Source organism: Chinchilla lanigera, unplaced genomic scaffold (assembly GCF_000276665.1).
Source record: "Chinchilla lanigera isolate Chin_1 unplaced genomic scaffold, ChiLan1.0 scaffold00020, whole genome shotgun sequence".
NCBI lineage: Eukaryota > Metazoa > Chordata > Mammalia > Rodentia > Chinchillidae > Chinchilla > Chinchilla lanigera.
The window spans coordinates 11963089-11990730 of record NW_004955421.1 but is presented as its reverse complement, the minus strand read 5'-3'; the positions used below and the strand labels follow the sequence as shown (position 1 = coordinate 11990730).

The window sequence follows — 27642 nt, the reverse complement described above, 5'->3', positions numbered from 1 at the left end:
TTTTTTTTGGTTTTTCTCCAGTACCGGGAACCGAACTCACGACCTTGCGCTTGTCAGGCAGGCGCTTTGCCACTGAGCTAAATCCCCAGCCCCTATTTTTTTTTAAAAAAGCAACTCTTCATTACCTTGATTCTTTGTGTTGTTATTTTAGCCTATGTTTATTAATTTCAGCTCTGTTATTTAGGATTTGTCTCCTTTTACTAGTCTTGGTTTTAACTTGTTTTTGTTTTTCTGGTACCTTGTAATACATCAATGTGTGATTTATTGGAGATATCTCTCTCTCTCTCTCTCTCTCTGTTCTCCAGTTAGAAGCTCATTGCTATAAACTTCCTTTTTAGAAGTGTTTTTACTCTTGTCACACAGATTCTAGCATGTTTGTTGGTATTTTCATTTGATTTTATGAATTTTTTAATCTTCCCTTAACTTTTAATTATCCACTGATCATTCAGAAATATATTGTTCATTGTGTTGGATTTTAGAACTCTTTTCATTTGTGAAGCTTACCAGTAACACTTTCTCCATATCACACACACACACACACACATCCACACATAAATATTTTGTTTAATCTTTAAGTATTAGTATAGTATCTATGATTCTCCTGTGTAAGATTTATAGTTTCCTTATATCATAAGTTGTATCAGTCTCTGTGTCTCTCTGTCTCTCTGTATCTTTCTCTGACTCTTTGTCTCCATCTCTCTCTCTCTCTCTCTCTCTCTCTCTCTCTCTCTCTCTCTCTCTCTTTCTCTCTCTCTCTCTCCCCACTCCTTTCTGTGAGTCATTTTATTTTGGCTTCTTATTTCCAACATTTCTGTTGGTTCTCCTTCAAAATTTTTTACTGACCTTTTCATTTGTATCCAATATTATCATCCTTAGTTCATTCTGTTGTTTTTCTGTATTTTCTTTGAATTAACTGTTTTTACAATAATTCTTTTGAATTATTGTAACAGAATGAACTAAGGGTGATAATATTGGATACAAATGAAAAGGTCAGTAAAAAATTTTGAAGGAGAACCAACAGAAATGTTGGAAATAAGAATTATTATTATATTCCACTTCAATATCTTTGGTGCCAACTACTAGAGAATTATAAATTTTTGGAAGAGTCATGTTGCCTTGTTTTTTCATATTTCTTATATTTCTAGGTAGAGATTTGCACATCTGTTGAGTTGGATACCTCTCATACTTTTGTGTGTTGGCAGTTTTAAAGAACAGCCTTCTCTTTGTGATGTGTACAGGGATATTGGATTCATCATGCTTTGAATATATTTCAAACAGTGTTTTGTAGTATTGTTTTTGTGTTACTTCCTTGGGGATGATTTCTGTATATTGACACTATATACTGTTTAAGAGGGAGGATCCCACTTTTTAAGTAAGTCTGAAAAGACTAGGGCCTTTCTAGTGGATGAAGCATATGTATTAAGACAATGGAGTATTTGAGGTTATGTATACCATTTGTGACTACTATTCTAGTCTTATCAATAGCAAATATTTTGAAAGACTTGAGGAGTGGCCTAGCTGGAGGTCTCTTAGAGGAACAGTGTTCCTAGTCTTTGTGTTACAAGGCTAGATGTCCATGACTGGGTCTTCATGCCCTTCTAGCCAAGACCATTTGTTGCCCAGTTGTCATTTGGGGGATGAAGTTAATCTCCCCTGTTCTTTGTGTTAATGTTTACCACAGTTTGAATTAGGCTGCTTTATACATGGACAAAGGTATACTGTCTCTGAGCTGGGTTGAGAGTATAGTTCAATAGCAGAACATCTACTCAGGGTACTGGAAGTATTGGGCTTGATCTTTAGCATCATGTAGACAGGAGAAACAAATAATAAAAGAGCAAATGGCAGTGAGTCAAATACAACAGTAAGATAACAATGATTTACTGACTGTGACACACACAACCCTAACAACAAGCAAAGGAATGGTGAAGCAAAAATAAATAAATAAATAAATAAAACAATTAAAAGATGATGAAAAACAGTTAATGAAGAACCTGCTTAGAGTGAATCAAAAGAGAAGTTGAAATATTCCAAAAGTGCAAGAGAGAAAACCCCCCAGAAAATAGCTAGAAAGTAGAAGAGAAATGTGTGTTTTTGTGCATACCTGCAATGTCAACTGCTTGGCCAGCTGATAGTGCAGGGTTGTGAGCCAGAGGGCAGCCTGGATACCCCAAGAGAACCCTGGCATCCCCTTAAAAAAAAAATTAATATGGCTAGAGATATAACACAGTGGCACAATGCTCTTAGACCTGATCCCCAGCAGCCCCACACACACAACAGTGAATAAAGAAAATAAAACAAATTGATTTAAAAGAGAAAATAAATGATTGTAATTAATATAAGGAGAAAGAAAATGTCTCAAAAATAAAATATAATAAAAAAGGATACAAAGAAAATACTCTCTGCTGAAGAAGTTAAATGCATGGAAAAGAGTGGTTATTCTTTACTCATGTGTCTCAGTTACTTTTCTCTCGTTGCTGAGACAAAACACCCAATGTCCAAAATGAAGGAAGGAAAGGTTTATTTAGCTTACAGTTTGTGGAGGTTTCAGTCCATACTTGGATGGATCTGGGGCAGAGTGGCACATGGCAGGGGGCAAACGTTCATGGCAGCAGAACACAGCAAAGCAACAAGACCAAAGGGGGGAATGGCAGCCGAATAGCAAGGCAGCCAGAGCAAAAAGGGAGGAATGGCGCCAAGCAGCTTCTTTTCCCTGCCTTACATTGTAAACAGGCTACCCCCACCTAAGGGGCATGTAGCTGTCACATAATCTCCATGCCCTCCTCTTTCACATGCTCAGGATGTATACAAAGTAAGCACCCTGGCTCCCTGCTGAGTCACTTAGCCAAACCTCTAGACTCCCCAAGTTGACACAATGTATCAACCATAACACCATGGCAATCTCAACTTCTTCCCATGTCTTCTTGAGTTACATGGCCGTTAATGAGACCAAGTTTGGGGTTTGGGCGTTTTTTTATTCCTTCTTCCTTTTGTGATATTTGCCTGGTTGCCAGCTGGAGTGGTTTGGGATAAGAGCTGACTGTAATAACTCTCAGCTTCCTTGCTTGGCAGTAGGCAGTTATATGAAATCAGAAATTCCCTAGGCCAGAATTTACTCTGGACGTATTAGTTTGAGGAAGCCTAGGGGCAGGGGTAAGCACAGGTTTCTCATGTAGTTGGGCCCTGGCACCCGCTGAGAAATGATTCAGAGGGCAGGGGAACCAACTGCCCTTGGTGGAGGGACATACTCAGTTCTTCACAGTGTACTGCCCAGTCCTCTGGCTTTCAGAGGCCTAATCCCAGCATGCAATCATGGGCATCTGCTCTGTCTCCAAACCCTCTTCAGCTGGTCTGCTGATGTGTCAGTCTTAAAAAGAATCCCAAAAGCACACTGCATATATTATTCAATGGTTTTTCTTCTGCGGGTTCAACCAGGACCACGCTAGGTCACAAGGTAGACACTGACACATAACAGCCATATTAGCTGTGACTTGCAGGGCAAAGGAAAATGTAGGGACTTATCATTCCCCACGCAGCGAGCTCTGGTGTGACCTTCATAAGACAGCTCCCAGGCACAGCATCATGCTTTTAAATGCAGAACAATTATCCAATGCTAGCCTGCCATGGAACTCCCAGATAAGGCAGTCAGACTGCCTTTCTGTTCCGGATCTCTGTTCGTGTCAGTTTTGACCACTGTGCCTCTATCTTTCTGTGTATCCCCTGCCCACTTTCCTTGTGCTACCGTTGTTGCTGCCCCCAGGAGCTCAGTGATTATGTGCTCCTTGTGAACCTCTGCCCCAGTAACCTGAATTTCTGTATCTTCCAAAATCTCTAACTTCCTAGCATTGCACTTTAGTGCATTCCTTTGGGGGCGCACCTTGCTAAGTAGTTCTTTTGGAGCTTTTTCTATTCCAAGTAGTAGAGGAGCTGTAAAATGTCACTGGTTCTACCCACCATTGTGGACTCCATGGACTGACTGGTTATAAATTCTACTCCCTATGAAATGGGAAAATTAGTAATGAAGATATACAATACTTAGGAAGTTGCCAAAATATCATTATCACTATCATTGTTCAAATCCCAGCTTGGATTCCACTTGCATGGAAAGATACTTTTTGACCTTACAAGATTCAATTAGATGAAAATTAACAATAATTATCAGGGCACCCCCAAAATCTCCCTACATCTAGTAATTTTTACTTCTAGAAAATTATGCTGAAGAAAGTGCTCTCCATGTGGGAAAGGCATTCATTATTGCATTTTTTGTACTAGAAAAGAAAAATATGGAATAGAAAACATTTTAACCTATAAGGAATGTCATATGTATTTCTCTTTTATCTCCACTCATAAAGAATGTAGAAACAAGTTAATAAAGAAGATATAGAAAGGGGAAACATGAATAGGAAAGCATAGAAGGAAAATCCTGATATATACTTGTAAAACATTTAAGAAGTCAGTGCAACACCTCAGAAAATTGTTTATGTTCAAACACTGAGGTAATAAAAACATGAACAAAAATTCAGAACTAGTTGAACTTCGGGAGAATAAACAGAGAATGTCAAGATTTTTCTCACATAGGAAATGTAAAACTTTCTTGCTCTTAAAAGAGTAAAATATAAGATTTTTGTTGATTATCAATCTAAAAAAATGAACTTCCTTATATTTTTCATCTTGGTAAATGTCGCTGTCGCTGTGACCACTTACTGGAAGGAATATAGCTTAATGAGTTGGGGCAGCTATTTCATTTTCTTATTTCATGTCCTGTTTTATCCAGTATAATTATGATGTTTATGAAGTTTAAACTGATGCACATGAGAAAAATGGAGAAAATTAGCTCTCCTCCACTGTGTCAGTGTAAGGAACATTTCTTGATACAAAAGATTACTTCACCAAGTAGAGGAAGTAAGTGAGAGGTTTCTATCAACCAATAAATTTAATGAATAAAAACTTCCATTGTGATCAATTGGAAATGATATACATCTGTTTCTAAACAAACACATTTTAAATCCAAATAGGGATGAAAGCAGAAAAAAATGTTTCACAGTTATAGCTAGAGACAAAACTAAACCAAGAGGACCTCACCCGGTCAGTCTGTGAGAAAAGAACTCAAAGGGAAACAGGGCAAAATAAATGAGCAGATCAGTCCATGGCTGTAGGTAGGATCGGAGACAGTAAGAAGGAATGAAGTGACTAAATAACCAGAGAGATACGAGCTGATAAAACTTAATCAGGCTAGTTTCACACAAGGCAAAGCTTTTCTAACAAATTTGGTGGCATTTTTGTATGGCACATAGGGCAGAAAAAGAACGTGGCAAGAATTAAAGAGAAAATTCAGCTTTAAAAGGCAGAAAGGCACAGATTACATACATGAGAATGAGAGACTGTCTCAGCTTTCTGAAGACCACTTGAATGACATTTAACCCAAAGCCCACAGATTTCATTAAGATATTCATTTTGGCAATAGCTGTGAGGACGTAGTATGGATGGACTGGCGTGCTAAACCGTGATATTCTGCTAACAAAATTATATGTCTGTTATCATCAAATGCTGCACATTTGGGGTTTATATCTGTGCTTGCCATTCAGAGATTACTTAGAGTGTTTTTCTCAGGTTTTTAAAATTTGTTTTCCAGATGTTCTATCTTTGGTTTGGTTTTGGTGTGTACATGTAGTCAGTGTTGATTGATTTAGAAAGGCGGTCTTATTCATAGAGCAAGCAATGGGCCACTGTGAAATCTGGATGATAATACTAGGTTTTATGAGGTTGTCTAACATCTTTACTCTGTGACTTTTTAAGAAAGTGCTTTTAGGCGCTTTGTATACTTGAAAGCATGCTGTTATTTTTCAAAGGTTAATGTTGAAATGTTCTAAACTTGGAGAAGTAATGGGGTCAACACTCAGAAGTTCAAAAGATAGAATATGTGTTTCCTGCTCAGCTGACCCCTTAGTGTCTGCACACAAATAGCTTCTTCTCTTTCATTCTAAAACTAAAAATAATCAGAACTGAAACACACACATACAAACAACTTCTCTAGATCCTGCTGTTCCTTTTTACTCCTCTCTTTCTCTGTTCTGGCTAAGTTATTCAGAGATCAGTTTATATATCATGGCTCATTATTTTTTCATTTCTCAATGTACTTTAAGGTTAGCACTTATGTCTGAATCTATATTGACTTTGATAATGCATTGCTCCCTTAGAAGAAACCAGAGAAATCTCAATTATCACCACTATTGTCCTGTTGCTGTTGTTCTTGTCTTTTATTGTTGCTCTCTAACATGTTTAATTCTTAATATTTACAGTATTTTAACTATATATTTCTTAGAATCTCTCTCTCTCTCACTTTGTTGTTCACTGTGTCAGGTTGAAAATTTTAAAAGTTTAATTAAGTGACTTACTAGGAGGCCAGGGTCCTTGTCTCCCTGCTGATTGTAGATTTTAGTGGGAAAGCTTTCAGGGTATATATATATATTTTTTTTTTTTCATTTAATACGATGTTGGCAATAGGTTTGTCATAAGTGGTTTTTATCAGGTTAAGATAAGGTCATAAGGTCCTTCTACCTATTTTCTTCAAGGATTTTTTAAATCATAAATGAATGTTGGATTTTGACAAAGCCTTTTTCTGCATCCATGGAGATAAAATTTGCTTCTGTTTATGTGATATATTACATTCATTCATTTGTATTGGTGAGTCATCCTTGCATCCTTGGGATGAAGCCTACTTGGTCAGTATTATGCGCTTCTTGATGATTTGTTGCATTCTGCTTGACAGTAACTTTTTGAGGCTATTGGAATCTATATTCATAAAAATGATTATGATTAGCCTACCGTTCTCTCTTTTTTCAGTTTAATCCTTGATTTGTTTTAGAATCACAGTAATGATAGCTCCTAGGAATGCCTTTTGTGGCATTCTTTCCCTTACAATTTCTTTAAAGAGTTGAAAAATATGCATGTTAAACCCTGAAGGTTTTTTTTTGGGGGGGGGGTTTCTCCGGTACCCGGCACCAAACTCATGACCTTGCACTTGCCAGGCAGGCGCTTTGCCGCTGAGCTAAATCCCCAGCCCTGAAGCTTTTGAAGAATTTACAAGTGAATACATCAGAACCTGGGCTTTTCTGATATGGTAGTTTGGGTTTTTTTAATAGTGTTTCAATTTAATTGGCAGTTAATGGGTTATTCAAAGGGTTTACATCTTCATGCAATTTTGGTGATTTCTATGTATCCAGGAATCTATCAATTGCTTCTAAATTCGCCAATTCATTAGAGTACAAGTCATTGAAGTAGTAGCTAATAATTTGCTGAATTTCAATGGTTTCCATTGTGATTTCATCTTTTTCATTTCTATCATTGATTCATGTCCTTTCTCTACTTTTTGGATATGATTGGCTAAAGATTGTGTATTTTGTTTATTCTTTTAAAGAAACAACTATTGATTTATTGATTCTTTATTATTTTAGTTGCAATTTCATTCCCTTGTGCTCTGATCTTTGTAACTTCCCTATTCATATTTTATTGCTAACTTCTTTAGATTTTCATTCAGATGCCATCAGATCACTGATAGCATTCTTCACCAAATTGTACAAAACAATACTTCAGTACAACCCAAATTTCCTAACTTTCATTCATGAGGGCTTCCTTTATGAGAAAGACTTCATGGGGGCCAGCCACAGGGCCAGTGACAGAGAATCCCCAGAAGAGATCACCAAAAGCCACCCTCCCCTTATCATCCTGTGACTGCTCTCAGTTGGGGGTTCAGGCCTTGGTTTCCCTGGGTCCTGCTGGGAGCTCCTTTGCCTCTGTTCCTTCCCTTACCTCCTAGTAGCTAAAGGACAGTGGCCTCTGCTTTGCCCCTCTGGGCTGAGGAGAGAATAGGAGATTCTGCTCACTGGGGTAAGAAATGCTTTTTGTGGACCTTCCCCCACCACTTCATACTCTCTTCCCGCTTGGTGTCCATCAAAGTCTAAGCCTTCTCCTAGCCCAGGAGTACCCATCAGAGGCCTTGATGGATCCGATTCATTTCCCCTGAGCCCTGGGCAAAGTCAGCTGTTGGCAATAAAGAGGCACTATACACAAAATAAAAGAAAGACACACAAACAGGCAGACAGACAGATAATAACTTGCTTTTTATTTTCTTCCATAGCATTTAGGGACGTCTCATGTGCCATGTGTTTGTTGTTATATATTATGCCACTTTCAGTGAGAATATCAGATTAATTACAGCAGCAGTTTAAGCAGTTCCATTCACAGATGTATTTTTGGGCTTTAAGATAGGTTTTGCACAGAGCCGCCCCACAAATAAATGATTGTTCAGTAAATGAATGAAAAAAATGAATTAAACTTATATCTATTTTCTTATCTCTTTTCATCCTATTGCCCTTCATTTATCTCTTCTTTGTTTAAGTCAGATACTTCATCGTACATGCATGGCTGCTTCCTCTCATTATGTCCAGCTCACAGTCATCTTTAATGTTGCCTTTCCTTTATCCTTCACATCAAGTCAGTTTCAGTAATTTGGTGGTATTTCTTTGAAATGCTTCGAAATAGCTCTCATGTCATTCACATTTTCTTCATTCTCACCGACAATGCTCAATTATCTCAGTGTTTTCAGATATTTGATAAATAATCCCTCTGACATGTGGTTTCAATTCCTTCATCCTTCCTCCCGTGACTCGTAGATCTAAAAGTCATAATTATGCTTAAAAGAGAAAGCACTTTCATGTTTTCTGTTTACAGATCAAGTTCAAACCTCTGTTATGGCATTTCAGTTTCTCCAGAATCATTCTAATTTTGCCATTCCACACTTGCGTTTCACTGTCACTTTACCTTCCAAACGAGTGATAGTTTTTGAATGACAGGTATTTTTGTATCTTGATTCAAGCTGTTCATTTTAGAAATTCCTTACTGTAACTTCCTGTTCAGTGGCATTCTTATTTTATTGTTTTGAGTATCATCTAAATATCGCCTCTCTTGGCATTCTTCCATAACCTCAAACTTGAATTAATTACTTCTTCCTCTGGGCTCCCTTAAAATGATATTTATGCTTGTGCTATAATACTTATCCTGTAATACTGAAGTTACTTAATTGCCTTCCTATCAGCTTTCCTTTCTTGAGTGTATATTATAGTGATTTAGGGCATGGGTTTTGGAGTTTGATTGCTTAGATTTAAAAGTAGGCCACAGCACTCTCTAATGGTTTCATACTGGGTAAATTATTTAGTTTTATTAGATTTTGTTTTGTTCTTCATTAGTACAGGAATGTTAAGATCTATCTAAAAGTGCCCTCACAAGAGTCAAATGTGATAATTCATGTATAAGTTCAACTTTACCCCTGGCATTAGCTGTTGCTTTCTTGAATATAATTCATTCATTCATTTTTATGTGGTCAGTACATAAATAAGGTTCAACACATAGTCAGAGATAATACAAGTTTGTTGAATTTACTTATGCTAGATTTTATGACTGTGTCCAGGAAATGTCTAAATAATTCATGATGTGGTTTTGTTATGACTCACGTTTGTATCTGAAGAGATCTACCGATTAAAGAGTATATGGTAATGAACACTCCTATTATGATTTATTTTATGATTTGTTTCCCACTTTCAGTATGTTCTATACCTTTCAATATGTCATAAACTCTGCAGGAAGTTTTAATGTTTAACTCTCAGATTCTGAGGTCACCACAGATGTCTGACTGGACTGAGGTACTACACATATCCAACCTGAGCATTGTGTGTATATTATTAGCTTATTCTATGAGAGTAACTCATACGACAATAACCATAATGGTTCCACTATGATAAAAGAGGCCATTCAATTAGTATTTGTCTTCTCAAATGTCTGCTGCTTACAGAAATGTCAGGGATGGCTACTGTCAGGTAGCTATGCAAGTCTTCCATTTCAGATTTTGAGAAGTAACTTAAATAAAGTGTCACCAATTACTTATCTTTGCATCTTGTGAAATGAATGCCCATTTCAAACTTGGCTTAAATCTATTTAATGTTTGAAATTCAAGCTATCTTGAACAGGCACTTTTGAGACAATTTCATACATACATGTGAATGGTATCATGGTCAACCATGTTAAAACAAAAGTTTCATATCATTTGAATGTGAAGATTCCAAAATCTCCTTTCACCCCAGCCCTTAGAACTGAACCACATCAGTATATCTTCATGTTTTATGAACAGCTAAACCTTTGAAAAACAAAGGTCCACTGAATAAACATCTTCACACTAAATTTATATTTTATCTAAAGACAGATTCTCTTTGAATTTCTCCACTACTCTAAAAAGATCTCTGTCTCTAAGCAGGCCTTAATATACTCTTTTCCATTCATCAACCACCCCAATTCAATTAGTGGAAAATATATTTTGCTTTATGTTTAGCTTTTCTTATATACTTCCACCACCATAGTTTAAGATATATTTCTTAAACAATATAAGTGGATAATTATAATAATTTCATAACTTTTAAAAACTTTAGCTTTATTATTTTATTCTTGAATATACATTGATACATAACAAGGAGTTCATTTCACTCTCTTACTTTTTCTTATGAAGTATGTCATCCCTGTGTAAAACTATTTACAAGACAAATGTCATGAGGTAGTGGGTATTCCAGTTTAGTATTGAATCTTCTCATTTAAAACACAGATCTGCCTCTAATTCTTCAGGAAGACATTTGAACTCCATGGAATTACTTTTCCATTACCTGTCAATTAAGTAGATATCTCTCTGATCATTTTTTGTGTTTTGGAATATTGTGACTTGTCAGAAAGACTAAGGGAAATTGGTGAAATAAAAAAGTGAGGCAGTGAAGGAAAGGAGGAAGGGTACTCTCTAGTACCTTTTTCCTAGGAAAGACATAACTGAGATTAGTTTGTTAGTCTGTATATGTTAAAGAAGTTTAACTAGGAAAACTAAGGTCAAGAAAACTAAAGCTTTCAATGTCCTCTAAGCAAACAGGACTCCAGTGGGTATATTATAGCATGAACAACCTTGGGAGTAAAACTAGAATAAGGGTCAAATCTGGAATGTCACTATTAATATAATCTTGAGACAATCACTTAACTTCTCCAAATGTTAGTTTGGATCAACTACATAATTTGGGGAGCCCAGTAAAAAATGAATATCTGAGACCTCTTGTTTAAATAACAGAAAAAAATGCCATTAAAGAGTGATGAGATTTTCCTTCCTTTCATGGTATTTCTCCTGGTCTGGTGCTATGGTTTGCATATGGAATATCTCCCAAAGGCCTTATTCCAAAGGCTTAGGTCTTGCCCTGTGTCACTACTTGCCATAGGAAAAATTGTAGAAGGGCAGGTCAAGTGAAGGAAGTCAGGTCATGGGAACCAGCACTTCAAAGAGATACTAGGCCCCTGGCTTTTTTCTTTCTCTTTGCTTACTGGCCACAGCAAAGGATCAGACCTCTTCTGCCATACACTCCGTTACAGTGAACCACCACAGGACACAGTGATGGAGTCAAGCAACCATGGCCTGAAACCTCTAAAAGCATGAACCAAAAAAAACCTTTCTCCTTTAAGTTGACTGATCTCAGATATTTTATCATAGCATCAGAAACCTGGCTGACATATCTGTCATGATATTTTAAAATTTTCTTTTCTCCTTGAGCAAGAAAATACTCACTGAATGGATGAGCCTGCCCCACAGTTGACCTCACCTCAGGAGTACATGGTGGAAGTATGAACCATCTGCTACCCCAATCACTACCAGCTTGGATCTTGTACCAGATCCCTGAGAACTGTTTTCCCCTGCCCTATCAAAGCTGTTTTAGTTGTGTGACACAGAAACTATACAGGTGGTATCTGGGGTATCTCAGAGGCGGATCTCATTAGAAACTGGAACCAGAGATGTAAAACCTCTGGGAATAGTGCTTCATGTTTATCAATTACTCTTTCTTTCTATCCATGATTCTCCTGCCTTTCTCTCTATTTCTTTACCATCTAGCTATCTCACTCACTTATAGACTAGCATTTGCTACTTCTTTGTGAGTTTTCAAGAAGATGAATGTTCTAATATGTAGTAAAAGCCTTATCTCTCACCAAACAACCAACAGAGAATAGCATCCTTTAACACTGTTTCCAATGTTTATGAGAGAGAAACATAATGGCTCAGTAGAAAAATATTCACCAGTGGCCCAGTCAGCCATGGTCAGAGGAGTGGTGTAAAGTTAATCAAACACTCCTTTAACGTTCTATTCCTATGGGTTAAGAGCTGTGTTTTATGGAATGGTTTGTGGCCTCTTCAGAAATACCAAAATGAATATGAAGGAAAGAAAAATTTCAACTCCTAAAATATAACCTGAGAAAACAAAAAAATTAAATGATTACCATAAGATTAAAATATGCAGCAATAATCATAAAAGGTATTTTAAAGACTTCAATTGTGTATATATATATATATATATATATATATATATATATCTTTTGGCTGTGAAAAATATTAGCATTCATGCATTTTAATCATATTACTTCACATATCCCTTATGTATATATATTATTATATGTATATAAGTCAAGTTTATGGTCTTTACATTCATACATATATATATCTTTAAGTTATATATTATATATATCTGTATTAGTTATATATACATACTTTTGAGATATATATGAATGTTCTAATATGTATTAAACAGAGATGCATATATATGCATATATATATATCTGAATACTAATTCATTTCTAGCTGGATGTATTTAATTATTAAATTGTATCTGCAAATAATTACATTATTTTATGTTAATTGTTTTAGTATTCTATATATATATGCTGGATGTTGCTATGTTTGAAATGCTGCTATACTTGAAATGCATCTTGGTGGATGATTCTTATCACATATGACATATTCACATATAACATATTCACATGTAACATAGTCATTCAAAAGATGTGTAGACATTCTGCACTGTTTGCTTCTATGAATGCTAATAGTTCAAATCTGAGATTAATCTGATATTTTTTCCCATTGCTTTGGGTGATTTTGTATTTCATCTCAGTCTTGCAAAGTTTTTCTGTAACTTGAAAATCATTCCCTAAACCAGCATATGTGTTCTCCTTCTCAAATGCTCCTAGACTTGATGTAGTATTCTTTCAATTTACAGAACGATCTCTCAATGATATATAAGGCACTTTTTTCTGATTCTCTGACTTAATGATATCAAGGAGCTTCGTATGAAATCGTCATTACCTTTCTTGCCCATTAAATTTTCCTCACTTGTGTTATGATTTGTGTTCTTTAAACTGTATTGATTACAATTATCTGAAATCTTTATATCAGTAACAACTCTCAATGTGGGCCTGTTCGGTTGTTTACCTATTCTAACTCATTTATTATGTTTTTTAATAGTGCCGCTTTTGTTGCTATTTGTATTCTTAAGCCTGCAGCATCCTAATTGATCTCTTTCTACTCCTTTGAATGTTTATCTTATCTTTGTTATGTTGTTCTTAAAAATTATTTATTTATTGTACAGCATGAAGGAACTTTGAGAATTTCCATTGCTTTTTTTGAGTTATTGTGTATTTCATTCTAGAAAACTTTGTCTGTCTTTTGAATCCCATGGTTTTCTCCTTTATCATTACAGTGTATTTCCATAGTTACTAGTCCATCTCTTTTCATATCATTAATGCTTAAGGAACTATGTACAGAAAATGTACTTATTACTAAGGTTATTCCTTAATTGCCTTGTCATTGTGTTTATGGTTGGGATGTTTTGGCTTTTTTCTTCTTTGCTCCAGTCTGGAAACCAAATATATGATGATGAGATTCAACTTTTATAGTCTGAAGGAATGATCAAGTTGAGCGAAGGTTAGTCTGTTTGAGAATCTCTGGTAAAACTATTTGTGGAAGAGGACAGGTAATAGCAGGGAAGCACATTTTTACTGGGATTTAGAGATTTGACCAAGTGAGTATTTAGGCATGAAGTGTGTGAAATGGAGTCAGCTTCTCATTCTTATTATATTATTCTACTGCACATTCATCTCTCCAGAAGCCTTTTCTATTACTATTTTGCAAGAAGAGGGAAAAAAGAAGGATTTCTATGCTGTCCGCATTTAAATCTGCTTATGTTCAGATCTGGAGACTGAATTAAAAATTATTACACTGTTGTTATTTCACTAGTAAGTCTCACAGGGCATGGTAACAAGATTAAGCAATGGAAAACCTTTCACTTTTCTGAGACTTGCCACAGTTTTCTTACTCAGCAGTTGTTTTCTTAGTTTCATTTCTTTCCTTGTTTTGATTACTTTAAGTCAATGCCATTGGGGAGTATCTGCTTTCATTCCCAGTGTTAATTCGTTTCTTTGTATTTATCATGGCATGTCTTTCTCATATCATTAGGTATAGGAGTATATATCTACAGTTCATTCCTTCTCAATCTGCCTTCACAGAAATACTAAGATTGTCCTAAGATGGTCTTTTAACAGATAATATTATAAACAGTTAAATAGAAATATTATAGACAGACAGGGCTGGGCCCTCGGAGGAGTCCATGCAGAGGATGAGAACTCAATACAGCTGTGGCTGGAGGCACTTCTGTTGAAGGCCAGGTCTCAAGATAAAGACAGAATGACCAGACCTATATACCTCCCCACAGGTTAAGATAACTAGTATTACCTGGTCCAATACAGTCTAAACAGACATCAGCCCCCAGATGGGTGAGCAAGATCTCCTGATGCGACCTTTCCTAAGAATGTCTTTGTTTTATCCATGCACACTTGCTATGTGACCTGCTTCCTCATTGGACCAATGTTACCTAAGCACCTCTACTTGTAATCTTATTGGTTGATCATAGTTTTGTCCTATGTTGCACCCATCACATGATTTTGTACCCACCTAAAGATTTTTCCCTATAAAACTTCCTTTGGGAAGTGGGCTTCTTGGGAAGCCACTTTTGGGCCCCCTCTTCTCTCTCAAGACCTAGTTCTCTCAAAGCATTTTTTCTACTGCTAACCTCCTTTGTTGTTTACAATCCATTCTCTAATTTTGTGAAAAAACAAACCCAACATATCTGACCTCTATCAGCTTGGGAGTTATGTTATTTCCCCTATAAGAAATCAAAGATCTAAAGTGTTTAGGTAAGTAACTTGACCAGAATTATGAAACTTCTATAATTGAGTAGGTCAAAATTAAAATTTTGATTTGTATGTACTTCTACACCAATTATGGAATATATAACATTATAATTAGAATAAAGCTAATAAAAGCATTTGCTTTACTGGTTGCAATATTTTAGAATATTAATGGTCATGGAATAGATCTCCATGGATGGATGAGGAAACCAGAAGACAGAAAATATAAAGACTTAAATTTTAGTATCGTACTGTCTCTTATAACAGATGGTAAATTTGGCAATGATAATTCAACTTCCTGGTTTTCAATTTCCTTGCCTACAGTAATAATAAGGATAATGATGGTCAAAATAATGAATTGCTATAATTAAATAACTATCCATTTACTTGTGCTAGACATAATATGACATATTTATAAGAAGTATAACATTAACTATTAAAATAACTGATATGAATAATGCAGATATTTGAAAAATGTTGAGAAAGAGAGTTATTCAAACCCATTGGGGGTACATTATTTTAACTACTGGGCTATATTGTCTTCCTATACTACAGAGTGTGGTTTGAATGGTTTACAGAGTATCTACAAGCTTGTCATTCTCTGACCCTGTGGTTGACATTATGTCTTTACATAATTTTTTGTGGTTTAGATTGAGAATGCCCCACTATAGCCTCATGACATCCTAGGCAAGACCTTTGCAAGGTGATTAGATTATGAGGGCATTATTGATGACTTGCTTATAAGAGGCAAGGTCTGGTCTGAACAGGTAAGTCTCTTGGCATATGACCAGAAAAGATTTATCTCCCTTATCATTTCCTTCTTTCATTCTCTCTGCTCCTGGTCTGCCGTGCTGTGATCAGTTCTCCCCAGTCATGCCCAGCTGCCATGCAGTCCTGCCTTGTAACTAGCCAACTGTGGACTGAAATGTGAGCCAAAATAGTCTTCTACTCTTAGCTTATTGATGGTGCCAGGTATTTTAACCCAGCAATGAGGAAATGACTAAGACATCCTTCAAGCATAAGTATTAGAGTTACGGATTGGGTATCCTAAAAATAAGTCCTAATATCTGGTTTTTGGTTCAATTGTACACATAAAAACATAGAATTTACCTTAGATGGGTCTTCCTTTTACATTTCAGAGCAAATATTATGAATGTAAGCTACTTAAGCGAGGTAGCCATCCAAATTCATGTGGGAGAAGAGAACCATGGTCCAGCATCAGGGAGCTGTGAGCACTGATAATGGTATCAGTGAAGAGCAGGAACATGGTTGTGACGGCCCAGAGAAGAGTGGCAGAGCAGGAGTAAGGCAGAAGACATGGCCATAGTGGGGTGTCCAGGAAAGGAATATCAGAGCCTGAGAAGAAAGAAGAAGGATTCATTGTCAAAGGAAGTTAGTAAATCCTAGAGTCTGATGTTAAGGTCAAACAGAAAGAAGACAAAAATCTCCACAGAGAAGGAAGTGTTCCACTGTAACATGTCAGATCCTGGATGATGTGAGATTTACTCATATTGGAATATGGTTGTTCACAGAGTGTCAGAGCTCAAGTAGGTTGAATAAGAGATGAATAAGGATCTTCTGCACCGAAGGAAAATCCTAAACATGATCAGAACCTAAGTCAAGCGAGGATGGATAAAACAGCTCAACAAGTCTTGGCATAGATGTGGGATAAAATTAGGAATGGTTATAAGAACCTGAGCATGGAGAGTGTTATGGTTTGTGTCTGGATGTCTCCCTAAAGTCTCATGCAATCATGGAGTATGCTTCTAAAGTTTATGGTTGGTTCATAGCCCAATGCTAGGATTATGGATGTGAGTGCTACAGCCACCCTGGGGCAGGCAGGTTGCATACAACATAAGGGAAGGAAAGAGGCTTGCCTGCTGTCACTCCTCCCTTTTTGCTCTTTCTGCTTTTGCTGTTTTCCGTCACTGTGAACTGTTGCCCTCTGTTATGTGCCACCTTGCCTTGGAGCCAACCAAGCATAGACTGAAACCTCCACAAACAGTAAGCTAAATAAACCTTTCCTTCCTTAATTTTGGGCATCAAGTATTTTGTCTCAGCAATGAAAGAAAAGTAACCAAGACAGAGGGGATGCTGAAAGCAGATTATTTTGTTGTAGGGAGGCTGAATAAATGCATAAATACACTGACAATAATGGGATGGAGCATTCTTGTACTCTGATTAGGGAGTTACAAATGTGGACAAAAGAAGCCTACAATGAATGTGTTACAGATCACTGTACACAGACACACATACAAACACACACACACACACACACACACACCCCATACAGAAAAGGCCTCAGAACAAGAACACAGCAGTAACTGTGTACACTGAGAATCTAGATTGAGTAAAGACATAGATTTTGCTGGAGCAGGGGAAGTAAAGGATGATCAAGAACTCTTTCTTGAATAAGAAAGTAATCGTTTCTGCCACCAGCTACTTAGGTTTATATGCTCAGGTTTGTTTGTTCACCATTAACCAAATCATTGTCCATTTATTTTGATAATAAAGGATGGAAAAAAGATTTATTCAAAAGCATCTCAGAGGAGACAGAGAGGCCCATTTGCCTCAAATCACCGACTCACTTTGTACCTGTGGGTGAGTGTCTTTTATAAAGGAAGTGAGGGGAAGGGGAAATCATTGCTGATCTCCAAGGTTACTTTTTCACTTCCAACCATCTTAAGCTCACTCTCTGCTTTATTGTGGAAATAAAGTGGTATCTTGCCTCTTCGGTTGAGCATCTCCATATTCTATCACTGTTTCTGGGCTGAGGAGAGGAAAAATGTTAGATATGTACTCCACAGGAGCAAGTTTGGAGAAGTTACTTATCTCTAAAGAAAAAGATCTAATTTTTACAGTTCCAGTTTAAGATGGCAGCTATATTTCAAAGAATGCTAGGGACATCTCAAAGTATTATAGAAGCTAAATTAGATAGAAATTAAAATACAGTCAGAGTGGGGCTGAGCTTCCAAGGAAGTCAGAGAAAGAGTAAAGACGTCAGAATTGTGGCCAGAGGTGCATCTGCAGGAGAGGCTTTGAGATAAAGATACAGCGGCCAGGCGTATATGCCTCCCTAAGAGATAGGCCATAGTTTGGAATTATACTGCATTTAGCACCACCTGGTTCAGGAAGTCCAGATAGTCATCAGTCACGCAGGTGGGTGACCAGAGCATCTGGATCCATCCTTTCCCCAAAATGCTTTTGTTCTTGCATGTACACTTGCTATGCGACCTGTTTTCCTATTGGGTCAATATTAGCTAAACAGCTATACTTGCAATCCTATAGGTTAATTGTAGTTTAACCCACATTGTACTCACTTTGTGATTTTGCTGTATAAATTACCCCTGAAAAAGGAACTCAGTGCCAACTGACTTTTGGGTTCCCTCCTTCTCTCAGAGCAATCTCTCAATAAATTTTTCCTGCTGGTGATATAGCTCAGTGGCACAAGGGCCTGCCTTGCAAGTACTAGCTCTAGGGTCTGACTCCCAGTACAAAGTAAATAAATAAATTTTTCCTACTGTCAACCGCCATTGCTCCTTAGAATTCATTCCTTGATTTCGGGGAACAGGAACTTGCATTGTCTGATATCTAGCAGGCTGGGAGTTATATTTTCTCTGTCCCTATACCAAAAGGACAGAAAATCCTGTTTGAACGGGCTTCTGCTGAATAACCAGCAACAATATGGCTATTTTATAAGTAATAGTGAGTTATAACTAATTTATTAAAATCAGAAATCATGGGTTTATACTGACAGACTACACTACACTGGTAGAAATATATGAATAAAAATGGTAACTGTTCAGTGAAGGGCTGTATATTTGCACTGTCTCAGAATCCCCAACAGCAAACTAGTAATAACAAAGCACAAAAAAAGAGAACCTGAAGAGATGAAGAAATCTGTAAGGCAGGACCTTAGGTAAACGATCAGTTACCTTCAGCAGTAATGACACAAACATAGTCAGGAGATGCCATGAACAGGATACAATATGCAAACACAGCATCCCTGAAACTATTGACAATGAAACCAGGATGCAGTGATTGTTTTTCCCCCAGAGGAGGAGAGTAGGGGAGACAGAAGACACAACAATGCAATCAGAGTGCTCTGGTTGGCCTAGAGGAGCATTTTTTTTTTTTTTTTTGAGACAGGGTCTCACTATGTAATTTAGGCTAGCTCTGAACTCACTGTGTAGCCCAGGCTTGAAACATGGCTATCCTTCCGCACGGTGGGATTACAGGCATGGACCACCATGCCTGGTTCTAGAGGAGCTTTTATGATGGTGAATTTTTAAAAAGATAAAGAGCCAATCTTCACTGGTTTTATTGCTATTTTGAAAAATCTTCATAGACTGTCTTCTTCTCTCTACTGTGGCCGGATGGGTCTTACCAGGACTCTACAGGATTTGGTACCTAACTGCTCAGACAAGCCTCAGTTTATTGAAACTTCACTAAATAACTGCCTTGCAATCTCAGAATCAGAGAAAAATCAAGGAAAGACGGGAAATATTCCAAATTGAAAGAGACAGCAGTAAAAGGATAAAACAAATGGAATTTGTAATTTTTAACTTCATTCTTTTGTTATGAAAGATTTTATCAAGAAGAATTGGAAAATGGGCTAAATGATTAAATGCTAAGTATGTATCAATGTTAACTTTTGGTATGACTCGTTTCATTGCAATTGTGTGCAAAAATGACCTTTCTTTGTAAGAAATATAAACTACTTTATTTAGAGTAAATACAGATCAGTTAACAAAATTACTCTCCGTGATTTAGAAAAAATTCTTTCTGTATCAATTTACAAAATTTTCTTTAAGTTTGAGATTGTTTCCAAATAAAAGATTGTTTTTTAAAATGCATGTAGACTTGATGTTTAATAATTCCATAGACTCATGACAGGGCAAGCTTCTTATGTGGTATTCCTTTCTGCTTCCAGGAGAAGTTCGGTGGAGCAGACCTATTTTTACTCAGGAACCACAAGACGTCATTTTTCCTTTGGATTTATCACGATCTGAAATCATCCTGAACTGTGCTGCTAATGGTTACCCTTCACCCCATTATAGGTAAAATCCCATCTTTGTCCACCATTCCATTTTTTTCTTTGTCATTTGATGTAAAATGTATGTTATAAAGTGCTAAAAAGCTATTCTAATTTAAGAGTAGCACTCCAGGCAGTTTTCAACTGATATATAACAAGGTGCCTGCTATCTATCTGTCTATCTGTCTATCTATCTGTCTATCTATTCATCATCTGTCTATCTATCTATCATCTATATCTATCATCTATCAGTCACCTATCTACCTATCATCTATCTACCTGTCTATTGTCTACCTATCATCTATATGTCTATCTCTCTATCATCATCATCTTTCCAGTACCCCAAACTTTTCCCTCAATACACTTTCCAAGCAATAATTACCTCTATTTAGCACTTCCATGTAATCACTATGTCTCTTATCTCATTGATTAAGTTTGTTTACATTTCTTCTTAAGATTGGCACTATGCAGTATTATATTAAGGTTAGAACTGAGAGAGAGATGGAAAGAGAAAGGGAGATTAGAAGAAAGAAACATAGAAAACAGGAAGAAGATCGCATAAGGGGAAAAAGACATTTATATCCCAAGTTTGACACATTCCATACAATGTCCTTATGCATTACTCACCCCCATACCAATTTGGGACTAGTGCCTCAGTCACCACATATGCAGTGACGATGCAACTTAAAGTAAAAGTTTAAATTTATGTTACTGTTTATAAAATTTTTTAACTCCACTGCTGATTCTTTTCACCTGAATATATTAATATTAGAAAAAAAAAATAAGTTGCAGGTAGCCAAGTACCTTCAAAGGCAGAAAGAGCATTTTATGTGCAAACACACACACACACACACAGTTTTCTATTACTAGGAAGACTATCTGCCAAACATTTCCCATATACTACCTATGGAATAATAGGGGGGAAGGGTCAGTAATAGTTTTTTCTTATTTATACAGTTGCAGAAAGGTAGAAATATGATCCATATTATGGGTAAAAATGTATTCCTGTATGTATTATGTTCGTATAAATTATAAGGATATTTTACTGATAAGGATTTGTGCTCAATGTAAATAAATCTAGCAAAAAAAGAATAAACATTAAAATGACATTTTTAGGGGCTGGGGATTTAGCTCAGCAGCACAGCCCTTGCCTGGCAAGCTCACGGTCATGAGTTCATTTCCTGGTACTGGAAAAAAACAAAACAAAAATAAATAAATAAAAATAAGATGACATTTGTATATCTAGGTTTTAAAAGCATTTTCTGGAATTCTTACTTTTTAAGTACTAAGTTACCAAATAAAAGGCAACAATTTCTGTCTATCTTAGTGAAATAAGATGGTTATTTTGAATTTTAGATATTATTTAGAATTTTAAGATGGTTATTTTGAATTTTTAAAAATACAATCTGTGTATCACTTTGATTTTAAGTTATCCGTCTAGATTAATTAACTAAATTACATACATGCACCAAAATACAGATATCTCTTCTTTAGCTTGATATGAAGATGACAAGAAATTCTAATGTTCAATGGCTTCTGTTTCTTAGATATTTGTAAACTAAGATGCTGAAGACAATAATTTAACTTCCTATTCCTTAACTCAGCAACATAGCTTTGCTTATTTCTTGTACCATATTAGATACACTTAGGCTCTGGAAAGAGGATGAAGAAAGAATTAAAATTCTAATGCCTACATGTCAGACGCAGACCCAGTTTCACTGATAATAAAACAAAGAAGAGAGGTATTTAAGATAATATAAATTAGCAACAAGAGGGTGAAATTGTGGTTTAATATTATTATAGGTAGCTAAGTTAGGTAGAAATTAATGTATAATCAAAAAGGGATAGGCTCTGAAGGATGTCAGCACAAAAAAATGAAAATATAACATTTGTGGCTGAAAGCAAATAAATCTAAGGAGCCAGGCCTTAGCATCAGAAAGCCATATCAAGGCCTGAGGCCTTCCCAGAAATAAACAACCATTTGAGATTATACTGTAGTTAGCACCACCTGGGCCAGTGGGCCCAGATAGGCGTTAGGTGCATAGGTGGAACATCCACACCTATACTCTCTGCTGTTCACAAAATGCCTTTGTTCTCCTCATGTACCCTGGCTAAGCAACTCATTTTTCTGTTGCAGCAATATTTGCTAAGTGACTATACTTATGATATCATAGGTTGGTTGTAGTCTGACCCATGCTGCAGCTATGTTGTGACTTTGCTGTATACACAGAGCGTCAGTGGCCACCCACTCCAGACCCCTCCTAGAAATCCAAGAGCTACTCTTGTTTTCAAGAAAACTCTCCTAATTTCTTCCTATGATTTGAGACTTTACTCCTTGATGTTATGGGACCATGAAATTGGCATTTTCGGCATCGAACAGACCAAGAGTAATATTTCTCCGTTATCATTATGACACTTTATAAATTACATTCTATTTTAAAATCTCATTCATATCTCTATTTACTTTTGTGTGCAAACACATGTGTACTAAAGTGAAACATATTTATGCTCACAAATTCCAGCAACATTTGAAGTTCTTAGGGTACCGTGCAAAGCAGTAAAATAAAATACATTATTTAGAACTAAGAATTAATATTTCTAGTCATAACTGTTATTCCATTTGTGACCTTGAAGTAATTCCTTTCTCTCTCTCTTTCTTTCTCTCTCTCTCTGCATCAGCCTTTTATCCATAAAGTATGTATTCCTGCATAACATTTTTAAAAATACAAGAAAAATCCAAGGGAAATATTGTTGAAAAAAATTTTAAATAGGATTATGGTACCAAGTTTTAATTCTTCTACTAGTTCTTAAAGGAATTCAGATGTGTCTTTCTTTTAGTAAATGTAGTATAGCAAATGAAATCTCCTGTGAAAAATAGTGATATTAAAAGCCAAACTTTGGAAATAGCTTAGGAACTGTTTGTCTAAAATCATTTTTAAAGAAATAAGTACCTTTTAGCCTCTGAGTAAAACTCATAACAGCTGTCACTTGGCCTTTCTACCTTTCCTATTTACTTTTCTACTGCCTCTTAACCACATGAAATAAAGCAGGATACATTTTATTTTGCAAGTTATTTTTACCTGGTGGAAACAGTTCTGGAGAAATCATACTTGACTTGTATACAAGCGTACCCAGCACAGGAATGTCAGAGCTAGGACTACGATTCCTTCCACACAGCAAAAGTCCCAGCTTTAGTATGTATTACAATCTGCAAAAGAGACTTAAACTTTAGATTTTAGAGCTTTCCTTTAGCGGTCCGGGTCTGGCCTTAGAATGGGGAACTTGTAATAAGCACTTAAATGGTGACTAAGTTTTTCAAAACACACATGCATATACATGCACACACAAACATACACACGCACACTTACATTAGCGAACACTTACCCCCAATCAATACATGGATAAACTACCCAATAGGAAAAGCTATTCCCCAGAAAAAGATCAGTATTTTAGTTTAAATCCATGTTTCCTGGAGTTAATATATTTACTCATATGCTTAAAATAATTACTTAAGACATATTTCCTAGTTTTCATCACAGGAAAATATTACTGATGTGCAAGACTATCATTAGCACATGCTTAAAAATCACTGGAATCCATTGATTTAAACATATTAATTAGGACAAAGCCCACACCAAGAGTTGAACTCCTGATCTATATGCACAGTTTAATAATCATTGTACCATAGTGATTAGAATGATTACCAGGATACTGTGAAAAATTCATTTACTGCAGCTAAGCCAACAACTTTGAATTTGTGTTGAAAAACAATTACTGGGCTTAATTAAGAGCATGTAATGATGACAGCAGTTATTTCAGTGATTGATTCCAAAATTAAGGAGAGCTGGCAAACTAAGTATGGTATATCCTTTGCTTTGGAAGTGATAGGGGACATGGAGGTCCAAAGACCATGCCCTGTAAGAAAATTATGAATGGCAGTATTACAGCTCTGGCAAGGAGAATATTGGCCTCCTGAGACAGATCTAGAGAAGGAAAAATTTTTACTTTTTCTTATGCTAATATTGAGAACAAGAAGCAGTCTGAACAAATTCTTATAGAAAAAAAATAGCAGAAAATACAGGCCATTGCTATGTACTCTTTGACTGCAATCTTTTGACTTCATTTTATTAAACAGAAGTTAAGGTACAGAGGAAGTAGCTAAATAATTTAAAAGTAATGGGATTTGTTCACAATCTCTGGTTGATTTGATATTTGATCTATCACTTCACATCTTTAATAGGATATAGAATTACTTAGGTTGAAATTTCTTTGCTACTTTGATAAGCATTTGTTGGATTCTCTTTATGGCTGATTTCAAGATGCTCCTAAAATGCAGTAGAAATAATTCTATAAAATGTCATTCCTTTTCTGCAATTAACAGCCTCCACCAAAATATTTAATATGATTTCATTATGGGGGAAAAATCATTGCAAATTTGGCATGTACTCTTAATATTATGATTTATAAATTAGCTAAATCTATATTGCATAGAAAAGGGTCATTCATTCTTTTGCTCTTTCTAAGTAACTGTGACAGGGTTAAGGATACTTTATCCCAGTGTATGACACCTTGGCATGTGAAAAGATGAGAGAAGCAGGAAGATCACTCTCACCTTCTCCTCATCCTTTTTCCTTGAATCAAGTCATAAAAACTTCTTTCCAAAGGTATCCTTCCTATACCCAGAAGAAGGGAAAACCTTTATCAAATAGACTCAGAGACACCAGTAAGAATCTATAAAAGCAGGACTCCCTGTGTCCCTCACATTTAGTTTATTATTGTTAGATGTCACTCCTTTAATTCAGTTATACATATTTTCTGAGAGCTGTCTACACTTCTTCAAGCCTAGTGGGAAAATGTTCAGGTTTATCTGCGTTTTGGCATCTGTTTTTAAAGACTATCATCTCATATAAAAATTATACAAAATATATTTGGATAATTTCCTCTTACTCATATGCCTTTCATTGTAGAGACCACAGCCATGAACTAGGAAGATATGTTTCCACTCCCTCAACTAGTTGTCATGATTCACTATTTTTAAACGTCTGTTTCCTAAATGGGTTGTGTGACTGCTCACAGCTTGTGCCCTAGGAATGTATATACAGTCTTCATGTATAAAGTATTTGGAAATTTTGCTAGAGTTAGGAAGTACAAGGTAGGGGGAATGAATCTGATTAAACACAATGACTATCTATTTACTTGTTTTAAAATGGCCAAATGGAACTGCTAAAAGTATATTTCTTTGAACATAAATATTATTCCAGTGCACTTTAGCTAGTTAATTCATTTACTAAAGGATTACTGACTAATAGCTAAGCCTCAGGACTTTTCTTCCTAAAATAAAAACTTCTCAAACTGCATTTGTTTTTCTAACATAAAATTTTAGGTTGTCATTCCTAAATACCATTGAAATATTTTCAACATGATTAATTTTCCATAGAACAGACTAACAGAGACAATAGTGTTCGGAAGTAGCTGGGTTATTATTGCTTTGCTGTCAGCCTCAAATTGGCATTGTGAAATCTTTGCTGGCATTGTTTGTGCCATTTGTAATATACCCTTCTTGGATTCCTACCTCTAAATCATTTTTGACATTCAATTTTGCAGCATCAGCTGTGAGGGTTCTGGGATGGTATACAATATCTGAAAAGTCTCTGAAGGAATAGGATGTCCAGTATAACTGACTGAATGTCTAGTTTTTATTTCTTATGTCAATGGATTTGTTGCTTCTTTGTACACATTTGGGTGAATGTTTACAATTTTTAAAGAGTACAATAGACTTCAAGTGATCCACTTATTGGTATCACAGTTACTTTGGGGAAAACTAGTGGGATTACCTCCATTAGTAACTGTATTTTTTTTCAAATTTTTTTAGAACTGCATGTTGTTTAAGACCAATAGCATTTGACTCTGTGTTATTATAAGTGTAATGTGATTTTTTTCCCTTAAAGGTGGAAGCAAAATGGTACTGATATTGACTTTACCAGGAATTATCACTACAAGTTGGATGGAGGCAGATTGGCCATTAGTAGCCCGCACACAGATCAAGATATTGGTACCTACCAGTGCCTGGCCACCAATCTTCTGGGGACTATTCTGAGTCGAAAGGCTAAGCTCCAGTTTGCATGTGAGTTTGTGGGAGCTGGAGGAGTCTGGACTTCTTTGTGGCTAAAAATATAATGTACATATATAAGAAAAAAGTCTAGCTTTGCCAATCATCTGCTTTTTGAGAGCAAATATAAACTTATGGTTTTAGAAATTCTTGACAACATGCATTTTGTGAATCTAGACTCCTGGGGATAATAGAAACATGTTTCAAAAAAAGGAAACTAAAAGAAAATACTAGTGTTGCTCTATTTTATAAATTATTTTTGGAAGCAACTCTGAAAGTTCCAGATATAAATTTTAAGAAAAATGTGTATCAGATAGTGTTATTGTCCTATTTCAAAGTTTTACTTTGCATTCGATATTGGTGTTCAGAGGGAAAGAAGAAATAACGGAGGGTAGAGATGTTATTTGGGGGAGGAAAGTGTTCTTCTAGGAAAAGTGATCGTATGCCTACAGCTTGACACAGTGTGGTGTAGGTGGAAATAAAGTGGTTGCCAAAGGCAGGCTTTATATTAACTATAACAATGTCCAGCTGCATCACATAAATGTCATCCAAGTAATTACCTTCGTGACATTTCGGGACATTAGCAGATGAACAATAGGCATATTGCTTCTTATATCCTTTATATATAGTGTTTCCAGGGACTGAAAATGTTTCATATTGGATTCAGTGAAAGCCTTGTTTGAGAGTAATTATATCTGTTGATGTGGAAGTCTTGCATTTTTCCTGACCCCTACACTTCAGAAGCTATGTAAGGGAGCCAATGTGTTAGCTGTTACTCTTTGGGGGCTCAAGGAAATGTCTATAATGTCTGTTACTTTAAAAAGACAAATGCTTTTAAATTTCCTTCATAAGTATGTGCCCAAGCCCTCTCTGCACAACTGCTTCAGGCAACAGCAGGTGTATAAATCTGGGTGCTGGGGATATAGCTCAGCAGCATGGCCCCTGCCTGGCAAGCCCAGGGTCCTGAGTTTGATTCCCACTTTTAAAAAAACATATGTGAATCAATAACTGGGTCTGTTTCTCATTGCAAATCTCATACTCCAACAATTGTTCTATTCCAGAGATCCCATGTTCTATATACAGTTCTTCCTGTATATTGACCTTCTTTTAGGGGAGGACTTTGTTTCTGAAGATGGATAGATAGATTATAGATAGATAAATAGATATATAGATGATTGACAGATAGTGATACAGATAGACACAAATATACATTTATATGCATTAACATATGCACATACATGTACACATTACGAATTATATCTTAATGTGTTTATAACTGTGTACATAAAAACATATATGTTTAAGAATCTAAACAGAATATGGATGAACAAAGGTTGGTGACAACTTTAAGACTTAGGATTCTGGAGGTAATCATGAAAATTTGTTTCTGACTTTCAGCTAAAAGGGATCATTTGGA

General features: G+C 36.0%; 1 protein-coding gene across 2 annotated transcripts in view; it reads left to right on the top strand.

The window, feature by feature from the left end:
• Cntn6 (contactin 6) overlaps nucleotides 1-27642 on the top strand; it is a 314084-nt gene that overhangs the window by 120623 nt on the left and 165819 nt on the right. For both annotated transcript variants that reach the window (XM_005383756.1, XM_005383755.1), the window contains exons 3-4: nucleotides 20015-20141; nucleotides 26065-26240. In XM_005383756.1, the coding sequence (XP_005383813.1) occupies nucleotides 20015-20141; nucleotides 26065-26240 (303 nt within the window). The remainder of the gene's footprint in view (nucleotides 1-20014; nucleotides 20142-26064; nucleotides 26241-27642) is intronic.